Here is a 13,149-nt window from a genome sequence, read left to right on the forward strand (position 1 = left end):
ATGCATGATTTTTGCAAAAAGTTTTGAAGTCGAGCTTGTGAAGTTGAAATGTTTCCTTTGTCCCTCTACAGATGAAGGACTCGTTACTAAACCTGCAGAAGGGCATGGGTTTAAAGGACTTTAACTCTGAATCGGAGGAGAAAGGGAGTCGATATCACTGAGAAACAATCCCAAGGCCACCAGCCGGGACATTATGTGCAATATCTAGCCAACCATTCATTGAAACTCTTGGGCAAAGAACAGAAGGATGTTCTATTGCAAGGTGGACAGGGCCACTCTCCCACTGCCCAACTTCTGGCATGAAGTGACCTCATCACCATCAGGGCCGGAGTGGGACGGCAGCCATCGTTGCATCATGTGAAAAGACAGCAGTGACGGTCCTTGTTATCCAGGATCCTTGGGACGTCCCTACCCCATTGAAGTTTAAATTGGAAATCGTTTAAGGTAAGGGTTAAGGTTAGGTAAAGGTTATAGCGAAAGTTAGCGTTAGGGGTTAATGTTAGGGATTAGGGTAGGAACGTCCCAAGGATTCCGGATAGCACTAACTGTGCCGTGACCCACCTTGGCCTGAACTCTGAACTTTTTATCACCTTGTTTTCCGAGAATGTCGTACTGTAAAGTTTTTTTTGTTTTTGGGGGCCACGTGCGGACTGGGATGACGTGGGGGGCCGGTGAAAGCATGCAGTTTCTTGTCTCCGTCTGAAGAAAACAAATTGCTTTCCTGGTGGAGATGTGTATTGAAACCTCTGCGTACTCTGTCTCAGACTGGGTAAGGGGTTAGTACATAGCCTTTTTAGGAACTCTTGGACAAAGTTGTGGAGCTGCAGTATCCTTTTTTTTTTAACAGACCTTTGGACCCCTGGGAACAGGTTACGACCGTACCGGAAAGATAATCAGCATGCAGTGTTTCAACACAATCCATCATTTCTAGGATAGAACCACAAAGAATCAAAGTATATTATAAATGAAACTATAATTCCGTATTTATTTTTTGTGGAAGTCATTTGCAGTCAGGGCACACTTTTACCAGGCTTCCGTGGTGTATCAGGGCAGGTTTCCCTGAGAGCTTGTGCCATGGCTTTGTTATTCTCTGTTTAAGTGTTTGTCGTTTTCTAAGGCATGTTCTCTACTGTGTGTAGAGTAGCCCAACCCCTTTTGATTTGTGGACAGGGGAGCTAGCTATAGCTGTTAGCAGCAGTGAGAATATATTGGTTGTTACCATATATGGATGAGAAAGCAGTCTGCTTTTGCAGAGGTACACAGTATGTTTTGATGATGCAACCCTCTTCCATAAACAGGGCATTCTTTGCCCTAGCCAACCCCAAACGCTATCTCAACGTTGTGCTTAGGTTTTATCCAAACATGTCTCCAACCTTATCCTTCAGGATGATTTGTTTTAGGTTATGGATACACCTATTCATTGTTGCCAAGATTTGTGTGTCAACTTTTATGCTAACATGCATGTTTTTTCAATTTGGGCAGTATTCTTTTCATCTTTTATTTCTCCACTTTGTGTTGTATCAATTCATCTGTGGCTATCCTGTCCTTGGCTTGAATAGAATGTACTCAGAGTGTACTGTATAGGCCTTGGTATGTTCCCTAAGTGATTTTACACATGCAATGGAGCTTGAATTTGTCCCTACCTGCGCTACATAGATCATTCATGTTTTTCCCCCAGTATTTGTTACCAGCCTAAATACTGTCAGAAAGAGAGAATAATGACCAGTGTTATGATAATGTGGATGTTATACTCTGTCACTCTATGAACTTTAAAGTGTTCAGCTTTTAACCAGAGAGGGAGTAGACAGTATTTTAGGGAGGGTCTTTTTTTCGTAGAGACGTTTACAAAGGGATACTGCAGCCGAACTGAAGTACGGCAATTACAACGATGTATTTGATGATTAAAACTGTGAAATTCCTAATTGAAAAATATGCTTGAAGCTGGAAAAAAAGAATAATGCATATTGTACAGTTCAGATATTTATTGATTTATTTATGTACAGTGTTTACGAAAAATGTAAAAGAAACGTTTGGGGAAATGATCAGTGTTCACCCTCTGCAGACCCGTATTCAAATACCATTTGAAATGATTTAAAACATTTCAGCTTTGCTTGGTTGAGCTTGTCTGGCTTTGTGGACCAATAGAAAAGTCCTAAAACGGCAAACCCCAACAACGTGGTATTCTAGGCTGGCTAATGCAAACACTCAAAGTATTTTAAAAATGTCTAAATGTATTTGAACTCGGGTCTGACCTTCTGTAGTCCTTTGTGTCGTCCCAAAAATGTCTGCCATGGGCTATATTCTGGCATATTGGATCTGTCAAGTTGACGCTATCAACCATTACCACTTTGTGTCTGTCGATTTTGTCTAATGATTTCTACTGTGGCCGAAGCTATCTGTTTAGTATCTCCCGCATCTGTCTATGGAAGCATATAGCTATCAAAAGACATTTTCTTTTCAGATTGAATTCTGACTGCTATATACTTCCATATTTGCCTGCCACCCATGTATTTATCATTGACTCTCTAGGATTCGTATGATGACTTTGGAAACAAACAAAGCCTTGTTCAAAAGTTGATTCAGCCACTAACTGGTGTGTTTGAGGGATTGGTTCACAGTGTGCAGAAATAACATTTGAGCCAAAAGAATGTCAGAATTGAAAAATGTTATGCATTGGGATACAATGCTTTAGCCATGGGTTGTATTCAGTAGGAAGCAAACGAGCCAAAACAGGGAGGGACCTACCTGAATTTGTCAAATAAGATACTCATTTTTGTTTTCAGTTGCAAAACATTTTGCTGTGGTGTGCACTAATGAATACGACCCTGGACTCATCAGCATTGCACAGAGAGGGGATGGGTTCAACTCACGTACATTCCAAAAAGAGGAGGGTTTCATCTGAAAGAATAAGAAAAACAATATGGATTGATACAGTCGGTAGCATTTCATACACATTTTTGATTGCGAGTCATTTACGTTATTGCAGAATGATTTTCCCCGACTCCCTTGCGCTATGACATGGTTTAATGTTACTAAAATGGCCATTTGGCCTTGTTCATGTCAAATTGCCCAATTTTAACAATGACAACGTGACAATTCAGGGCAGATTTATTTGTGAGAGAAAGGGCCCATGATGAGATTACAATGACCTGTACTGTACTTTACATTTTTTGCCTGTATCTCACCATGGCAATCATTTCTGTTGACGTTGTGGCCCTTAGAAGAGGAGTAGAAAGCGGTCAACCAATGTGGGACGATGTGCAACTAAAAAGAGTATTTGGGAGGAATAGTAAGGTATTCTGAGGTAATAGTAATCTCTTCCAAATGACTTGGTGAGCCTTAAAGATAAAACTATTAATCTTATGCAATACATGTATTTAATGAATTCACTAACATTGACAGCAAGCTGCCCTCGTTAGGGTTTCTGAAAAGCTTGAGACCCTTGTGGACCCTTCGATAGTGAATGCATGCTAGCTTCCTGTCTCATTTGTTCTCATTCACAATCTGATGTGTTCTATGCATGGGTGCTTTATATTGCAGGAATGCCTCAAATGGCCCAGAAAAAAATGTACTCTGTTCAAACTACATGAATCTAATATATTGGTAGTTGAAAGCTTGAAGAGTGTTTTTCAATCGAATGGTCAGCAAGCATGTTTGAGTGTCTGAGAAAACAAACAAAATATATTGCAGCCAAAGAGTGGTGTTCTTCAAAAACCTGAAACTGAAAGAGCTTTACTCATTTGAATGCTCACAAAGCCACAGACCTGTTCATGTTTGCCGAATTGTAGAACATTCTAAATAAATTCTTAACAATTTGCAGAATATAGAGAATGTGTTATACTGAGTATGAGACGTAAATAGCTCATTGAAAGGATGTATTCTAGAGCATGTGGTTGTAGTTATGTTTCCTGACGACTCAAAGTGAATTCTTCCACTGCTCTGTGTTCGCTACATACTTCAGTCTGAGACTTCCATCGTTGAAGTCGTTTGTGGTGACGTCAAAATGAGGGGTGTTGTACCAAACAGTCATCAGCGATCGGATCATGTCAAACCAATCAGATTATTTTCAAAACACTGCTTTACCTGTGTGTGTTCTGGCTCTGGCCCAACCTAGGACCAATTCAGAACAGTTAGCATTCTAGAAATCGCCGGGAGATACTCCGATCCAGACTCATTGTGGGGAAGAAACTATTGTCCGTGGGCGTGGCATAACGTTTGGCCGGAGCAAGGAGTTTGGGTAGCCAGGTAAAGAAGCCTGACCAATTCTTTCAAACTCTTCACTTCATTACACACACACCTCAGACAGGTGCAATTTCTTGCAAATTGTTTCCATCTCAAAAACTGTGGTATTATATCTTCTGTGTCAATACCAGATGTTTTTTTTAAAGCCTTCTGATCTCCGATATATGACTGAAATATTCTGCTGAGGGGAGGACGGCTCATAATAATTGCTGGAACTGGAATGACATCAAACACATGGAAACCATGTATGATACCATTCCATCGATTTCGCTCCAGCCATTTACCGTGAGCCTGTCCTCTCGAAGGTGCCACCAACCTCCTGTGTTATACAGATAATATATTGTATTTCTATGTTGTGTATCGTTTCAGTGTACACAGACTAGTGAAACCCATCTGCGCTGGTCGTGGTTTTGGGAAAAACTTTGAAAGAAAAAGATTCTAAAGGCTTTATTGGTTTGTGGAGGAGAGATGGAGGGAATGAAATAAAGTCATTCGAATATGCATTTTCTGTCTGAGTCATCCCTGCAGCTGTCTGTTTCTGTCCATACCAATGAATTGTGATATTTTTTCAATGGGGGATTCTTCAGTACCCCCTTGAGCAATGTTCACATTGCTTGCAATTGTCAGTGCTACATTTGGTCATTCAGTTCAATTCATTTCTAGTCACTATTTTCATTCATGTAATTTAATCTAATAATGATGCTGCCATGTTACTAAGACATTTGTAAATGAAACATGCATTTTATAGCCCTATTAAATACGTGAGAGGAGGCATTTCGAATGTCAGCTGTTAATCATTGCTCCTTTGTGTCCTTGCTCGTTATATCGGAGGTTGTTTAAGGTTATCTGATGATGCGTAGCAAATGGCACCCTATTCCCTATACAGTACACTCTTTTTGTCCAGAGCCCTACATAGACATACACTTCGAGACATACTGTACATTCCCTACATAGGGAACAGGGTGCCATTTGCAAAGCAACTAGTCTCCCAGCAATGATTAGGTGAGAGGTGTGGACTCTTCAGGCTGCATGTTCCAGACACCTAAAGACGTGAGATGAGAAACAGTTGATATGTACACCCAATCTGTTATGTAGCACTAATGTGATTTAAGTCTCATTTCATCATCTCTGCAATGATCTGAAAACCGATTATATCACTGTAGATGGGCAGATCCCACGTTTCAACTGTCCACAGTTCCAAAGGGAGACTATGTAGGACACCTATAGTTCATACCAAAAGTGGGTGGGCATGTGTGCGTGTGAGAGGGAGAAATAAAAAGAGATACATGTGGCCACCAGATGGCGCCTTCCCCTTGTTAGGCTGTAATGTACACAATCTACAGGCAGGGAGTATGTCTCCAGTAGCCTACTTATCAGTGAACTTTGCAACCAACCTTTATTTGTTTCAAGTATAAATAGCGTATAAATAGCGTATAGAACCATCGATCTCCCTTGCAACTAGTCATACGATATCACTGATTCCGTTTTCACTGACAATGGGTTTATAGGCGAGGTAGCCAGAGTAGGTGCTTGGATTTTCATGAAAGGCTGGTACAACTTGATCAACGCTTCACGATCCCTTGGTGTTAACTTTTGGGCATTAATGAAAGATGAATTAATTGAACTGGCTGGGTAAATGTGACCTTGCGCGTTTAGGAATACAAAGGAGAGCTCGTTGTCCAATCACATCTCGAAGAGCAGAATACTTATGAATATTAATTATCGTGGGTTCTGGGTAACCAATGGACCCTCTGAAAAACCCGAGCATGCTAATGTCAAATTGACAGCTACGGAATTGGAATCCAGCAACATCATTGAACGAGCAGTAGGTATGGGTTCGGTTCTGCATACAATGGTTCGCAGCTGTATCTATAGTTTACTGTCGCTACTTCGCTTTAAAACATGTATATCAAACCAAAGAGTAAAGTCACTTTGAAATTAAATATGCAGACAATTTAGCCTCACTTGGATACTAGTAGGAAGGAACGGCCAACGGCTGAGAAACGATCAAAGAGCCAAAGAGTAAGCACTCAGCCACTCTCCGAGCAAGGGAGAACGATGTACCGAGCGTTTTCTTTCCCAATGACAGCGGAGCGCAGTCGGAATAAGGAGCGCCTTGAGGCGAGTTTGGCCGGTCTGTGTGAGTTGGAGCTGCTGAAACAGAGGCAGGAATGCCTGGTGCTCAGTGCCCTCTCCCTCCGGGACTCTGTCCCAGGACGCCCGGCATGGGGCGATGTACAGGCGGCCTGGCCCGTTCCGGAGACAACCAACTGTGCGTCAGACGACTTTAGTTATAGGCGCCATACGGTAAGACGACTTTCGTATTATTGTACTTATAATGCATATTGTACATTTCTATAATTTGGTATTACTGCGCTTTCATGGAAAGCTGTAGAAGCGGATTTGTTAGGTGTGTAATGCTCTTGGAACGACGGCCGTGAAATTATAAATCTATCCTGTATAACTAACCTATATAGAGTGGATCTATGCCGAATAACGGTACCATCCGAAATGTGGACCAGACAGCCCCATACTGTGTGACCGGAACGTGCGTGACCATTTAAGGCAAACTTCAGTGCTTGGGTTGTTCATTCCATTGTCCATTGACGCAGTTTCGAAAAAAATAAAGTATATCAGCCGGCTGAATTGTCTTTATCGAGTTAGTGATAAATGATCCGTTGTTCTGAAAAGGTCGGACCGTGCCCACCACCATGTCGATCCTGGAGTTCTGTGTAGGCCTATAGTTGCTGTATTGTGGTAGTTTCCACCATTATTTGAGGCTGTAAATTTGATCTGTAAATTCTTTCCACTCAGTAGGCTAATAATATGATGAATCACATCTCCATATATTTTATCATGTTTTACTTTTTCTATTTATTTATTTGATTATTTATCTAGGAATATTACATGCTTTCCCTTGGCTGCATCTTTAAAGAGAATACCTGGGGTGCGATGTGGTTGGAGTTCCATATCCTTAATTGAAGTAGCGTTAATTAGGTTTGATTAGCATAATATACTTAAAACCACCAAAATTATATTTATAGCTAAATGGAGACCCTCTCAGTTAAAATATTTGAACAGACATTTGTTCAAGTGCTGCGCTTGATGCAAGTGTTGCTATCTCTTCATCATGGTATTAGGTGATGTCCATAACGCAGAGATTACAACAGCATTGGCAACCTAACAGGTAAGGAAAATATTTGCAATTTTTCATCAAGTATTATTTTCTCTATGGATGAAATTGGTGATGTGGGGATAACCTGGACATTTTGCTACGAAAGTATTGATCCATATGTTTTATGGTAAATACATTTACTTCCGTGGGCAATGAACTATCTAGTTTAACAATTAATTAATCTCTCTGGGATAGGGGGCAGTATTTTCACACCAGGATGAAAAGCATGCCCAAAGTAAACTGCCTGCTACTCAGGCCAAGAAGCTAGGATAAGCATATAATTAGTAGATTTGGATAGAAAACACTCTGAAGTTTCTAAAGCTGTTAGAATATTGTCTGTGAGTATAACAGAACTGATTTGGCAGGCGACACGCCGAGCACAATCCATCCAGGAGGGGAAATTTGAGGTCGCTGTGTTTTCCAATATTTTTCTATGGGAGACCTGATTTATTAAGGCCAAGATTTCAGTTTGTATGGCTTCCACTAGATGTCAACAGTCTTTAGAAATTGTTAGATGGTTTTTCTTTTGAGAAATGAAGTAGGGCTGTTCTTTGTAGGTGTCACTATGAAGGGCTTTAGTCTTTTGTTGTGTGTGAACTGGAGCGCACTTCACGTTGTTTTTATCTGGTATTTGAAACAGTTTATTCAGTCTTAATTATATTTTATTTACATTTTAGGATACCTGAAGTTGGATTAGAAACGTTGTTTGAAATGTTTGGACCAAGTTTACAGGTAACTTATTAGATACTTTGTAGTCATGTTGGAACCGGTGTATTTCTGAATCAAATGCGCCAAATAAATGGACATTTTGGGGATTTAAAGAAGGAATTTATCGAACAAAACGGCCGCTCATTGTGTCACTGAGACATTTGTTACATTTATTATATGGCTATTTCTGACTTTTGTTGAAAAATGCCTGGTTGAAAAATGATTTTCATGTGTTTGTATGCAGGGCGCTGTCCTCAGATAATCGCATGGTTTGCTTTCACTGTAAAGTGTTTTTGAAATCTGACACAGCGGCTGGATTAACAAGAAGTTAAGCTTTATTTTGATGTATTACACCTACATTTTTGTGAAGGTTGAATATTGATATTTCTGTAGTTTGGATTTTGGTGCGCTACAATTTCACTGGATGTTGTCAAATCAGTCCCACTAACGGGATTCGAGCGGGATTCACGCTTAAGGGAGCCATAATTAATCCTGCTACATCTTTGCCTCCAGCATCAAGTAAGAAAGTGTATGTAAATGCATCCTAAACTAAACGGTAGCCTAGCCTGGCTGCACTACATTTATTAGGCTATCTAGACTGAAAAATGACGAGCATGACTTGCACACGACCCCTATAAAAGAGGTCACGTTAAATTGGTGATAGGTATAAGTGAATGGGCTTTCTCTCTTTCAGGAGCTTCAGGCCACTGTGTGAACAATGGCCTTGGGTTAAATGGATATTGATAGGGCCATTGCTCTTGTGTTGTGACACATTGATAACCTTGTGGACCATTTGGTTAGGCGTTAATGGTTAAAATATTGTTTTGGGTTGTCTTTGTGGGTTTTGAACATTGTTTCAATACTTTCAAAATGTTAGTCATATTGGCTAGTCCACATAATGATCTAATGATTTTATGACTATTTTTACATAAAATAAAGATAGGGCCATGCAGTTTCCTGATTGATTCACAATTGAAAGTAATTGTTGGGCCTTATCCCATCATGCTCTAGCGACTCCAGTCTAGCAACTCCTATGGCAGGCAGGGCACATGCACGTTGACACAGTCACGGGTTGTGCCTAGAGGTCGACCATTATGATTTTAACGCCGATACCGATTATCGGAGGACAAAAAAAGCCAATACCGATTAATCGGACAGATTTTTTACATGTATTTAAATATATATATACACACACATTTTTTTAATAATGACAATTGTAACAATACTGAATGAACAATGAACACTTTTATTTTAACTTTATATAATACATGGGTGTTCCTAAGGTGATTCCACAGGTTGGTGGTATTTTTTATTTAGCCGTTGCTGACCACATGCTTACATCTTTATCACAAATAAGACGCCTTGCTTTCCCTGGTGCCAATTCCATGTAATAGTCCTACACTGGTGCTCTGCATTTCTCTGCCATCTGTAAAACACACACACAGCTCTGAAGTGACAATGATACTGAAGAGTCTGCATAGGAGACAAATACTCTCAACTGTTTGAATAAAAATAGAGTTTAAGTTACCTGTGATGAATGTTGAAAACAAACTAATTTCTATATGCAGGAAATCCTATTTTAATAATGGACATGGTAAGAATTGACTACCAAAGTGAGAGTCATAATTCCCATGACTCTTTCTAGCAAAATCTGAAAATATCGGTTCCTTCATTCATTTATTCCATAGGATATTTTTAGATTCACTTAAAATAAGGTCTGTGTTTCGTGTAGGCTTACACCACCTTGCCAATTTTATAACTGTGTAGATATCCATAGGAGAGGGTAACTCTGATCAATATTGGCTAAATATAAGCGAAGATCATTTTTTTTGTAGAGTAGATTAATGAAAATATTTTGACAAACGTTAACTTATCCTAGTGAGATTTACACGGGTATCAAAACGCAGAGGCTGTTTAAGCCTGCACGAAACAGACCTTATTTGAGTAGATCAAGACATTCTGTATGGAAGACATGAACGGTAAAATAACGAAGGAACCCCTTTCAAGTTCAGCCGCAAGTTATTACAGGAATTATAACTCGTCAACTATTTCTCTCTAAACCATATACCTTTGACTATTACGAGCCTGCTGCTGCCTACCACCCCTCAGTCAGACTGCTCTATCAAATATCAAATCATAGACTTAACTATAATAAAAACACAGAAATACGAGCCTTAGGTCAAATCTGGAAACTATCACCTCGAGAAAAAAAAGTTTCCGTTCCATGTTTCATCTAACGGGTGGCATCCATGAGTCTAAATATTCCTGTTACATTGCACAACCTTCAATGTTATGTCATAATTACGTAAAAGTCTGGCAAATTAGTTTGCAAAGAGCCAGGTGGCCCAAACTGTTGCATATACCCTGACTCTGCGTGCAATGAACGCAAGAGAAGTGACACAATTTCACTTGGTTAATATTGCCTGCTAACCTGGATTTATTTTAGCTAAATATGCAGGTTTTAAAAATGTATACTTGTGTATTGATTTTAAGGCATTGATGTTTATGGTTAAGTACACATTGGTGCAACGACAGTCGTTGATTGTTTTTTATAAGATAAGTTTAATGCTAGCTAGCAACTTACCTTGGCTTACTGCATTCGCGTAACAGACAGGCTCCTCATGAGGCAGGTGGTTAGAGCGTTGGACTAGTTAACTGTAAAGTTGCAAGATTGGATCCCCCGAGCTGACAAGGTAAAAATCTGTCTTTCTGCCTCGTTCCTAGGCCGTCATTGAAAATAAGAATGTGTTCTTAACTGACTTGCCTAGTTAAAAAGATTAAATAAAGGTATAAAAAAAAAATCTGCAACCAAAAATACCGATTTCCAATTGTTATGAAGACTTGAAATCGTCCCTAGTTTATCGGCCATTCCAATTAATCGGTCGACCTCTAGTTGTGCCTAGAAGGCCAGCATCCCGAAGTCACCTCTTCACTGATGACGTTGAGACTGGTGTTTTGCGGGTACTATTTAATGAAGCTGCCAGTTCAGGACTTGTGAAGCGTCTGTTTCTCAAACTAGACACTAATGTACTTGTCCTCTTGCTCAGTTGTGCACCAGGGCCTCCCACTCCTCTTTCTATTCTGGTTAGAGCCCGTTTGTGCTGTTCTGTGAAGGGAGTAGTACACAGCGTTGTACGAGATCTTCAGTTTCTTGGCAATTTCTCAGTTGGAATAGCCTTCATTTCTAAGAACAAGAATAGACTGACGAATTTCAGAAGATAGCCAACAATTGCTGACACTCAACTAGTCTAATGAAGACCCATTTTATTGCTTCTTTAATCAGCACAAGTTTTCAGCTGTGCTAACATAATTGCAAAAGTGTTTTCTAATGATCAATTAGCCTTTTAAAATTATACACTTGGATTAGCTAACACAATGTGCCATTGGAACACAGGAGTGATGGTTGCTGATAATGGCCTCTCTACGCCTATGTAGATATTCCATTAAAAATCATCCGTTTCCAGCTGCAATAGTCATGCACAACATTAACAATGTCTACACTATATTTCTGATCAATTTGATCTTTGAGTGACCCCAAACATTTGAATGGTAGTGTATATATCAAAGGATTGGTGATGGCACTAGAAGTCTGCAGCACCCGGCCTCACCTTACTAGAATCTGAAGTCAAATGTCTGCCGCTTCCAGCTACAATAGTCATTTACATTAACAATGTCACACTGTATTTCTGATCAATCCGATGTCATTTTAATGGACAAAAAAAGGTGATTTTCTTTCAAAAACAAGGACATTTCTGAGTGACCCCAACGTTTTGAATGGTAGTGTGTGTGTGTATATATATACACACTACTCAAAAAAAATAAAGGGAACACTAAAACAACACAATGTAACTCAGTCAATCACACCTCTGTGAAATCAAACTGTACACTTAGGAAGCAACACTGATTGACAATGAATTTCACATGCTGTTGTGCAAATGGATTAGACAACAGGTGGAAATTATTGGCAAGACACCCCCAATAAAGGAGTGGTTCTACAGGTGGTGACCATAGACCACTTCTCAGTTCCTTTGCTTCCTGGCTGATGTTTTGGTCACTTTTGAATTCTGGCGGTGCTTTCAATCTAGTGGTAGCATGAGACGGAGTCTACAACCCACACAAGTGACTCAGGTAGTGCAGCTCATCCAGGATGGGACATCAATGCGAGCTGTGGCAAGAAGGTTTGCTGTGTCTGTCAGCGTAGTGTCCAGAGCATGGAGGCGCTACCAGGAAACAGGCCAGCACATCAGGAGATGTGGAGGAGGCCATAGGAGGGCAACAACCCAGCAGCAGGACCGCTACCTCTGCCTTTGTGCAAGGAGGAGCAGGAGGAACACTGCCAGAGCCCTGCAAAATGATCTCCAGCAGGCCACAATGTGCATGTGTCTGCTCAAATGGTCAGAAACAGACTCCATGAGGGTGGAATGAGGGCCCGACGTCCACAGGTGGGGGTTGTGCTTACAGCCCAACACCGTGCAGGACGTTTGGCATTTGCCAGAGAACACCAAGATTGGCAAATTCGCCACTGGCGCCCTGTGCTCTTCACAGATGAAAGCAGGTTCACACTGAGCACATGTGACAGATGTGACAGAGTCTGGAGACGCCGTGGAGAACATTCTGCTGCCTGCAACATCCTCCAGCATGACCGGTTTGGCGGTGGGTCAGTCATGGTGTGGGGTGGCATTTCTTTGGGGGGCCGCACAGCCCTCATGTGCTCGCTAGAGGTAGCCTGACTGCCATTAGGTACTGAGATGAGATCCTCAAATCAAATGTATTTATATAGCCCTTCATACATCAGCTGATATCTCAAAGTGCTGTACAGAAACCCAGCCTAAAACCCCAAACAGTAAGCAATGCAGGTGTAGAAGCACGGTGGCTAGGAAAAATTCCCTAGAAAGGCCAAAACCTAGGAAGAAACCTAGAGAGGAACCAGGCTGTGGGGTGGCCAGTCCTCTTCTGGCTGTGCCGGGTGGAGATTATAACAGAACATGGCCAATATGTTCAAATGTTCATAAATTACCAGCATG

The 13,149-nt window shown here is 40.8% G+C and overlaps 2 protein-coding genes across 10 annotated transcripts in view; both read left to right on the forward strand.

Annotated features, from left to right (window-relative positions):
* The window catches only part of LOC124013355 (protein Aster-B-like), an 86,642-nt gene extending 81,897 nt beyond the window's left edge, over positions 1–4,745 (forward strand). For all 7 annotated transcript variants that reach the window (XM_046327680.1, XM_046327657.1, XM_046327664.1 and 4 more), the window contains one exon: positions 72–4,745. In XM_046327680.1, coding sequence (XP_046183636.1) covers positions 72–161 — 90 coding nt within the window. In that variant the 3' untranslated portion in view covers positions 162–4,745. The remainder of the gene's footprint in view (positions 1–71) is intronic.
* Positions 4,746–6,012: 1,267 nt separating this feature from the next.
* The window catches only part of LOC124013393 (dapper 1-like), a 49,401-nt gene continuing 42,264 nt past the window's right edge, over positions 6,013–13,149 (forward strand). Inside the window, exons 1-2 of one of the 3 annotated variants that reach the window (XM_046327717.1) lie at positions 6,422–6,549; positions 7,383–7,429. Coding sequence is in view for 1 of the 3 variants with exons in the window: in XM_046327708.1 (XP_046183664.1) it covers positions 6,301–6,549 (249 nt within the window). In the remaining 2 variants the exon portion in view is untranslated. Of the gene's footprint in view, positions 6,550–7,382; positions 7,430–13,149 lie in introns of all 3 variants that reach the window. The other 2 variants (XM_046327708.1, XM_046327727.1) reach the window with 2 other exon arrangements.

The sequence above is a fragment of the Oncorhynchus gorbuscha genome, linkage group LG02, assembly GCF_021184085.1.
Source record: "Oncorhynchus gorbuscha isolate QuinsamMale2020 ecotype Even-year linkage group LG02, OgorEven_v1.0, whole genome shotgun sequence".
NCBI lineage: Eukaryota > Metazoa > Chordata > Actinopteri > Salmoniformes > Salmonidae > Oncorhynchus > Oncorhynchus gorbuscha.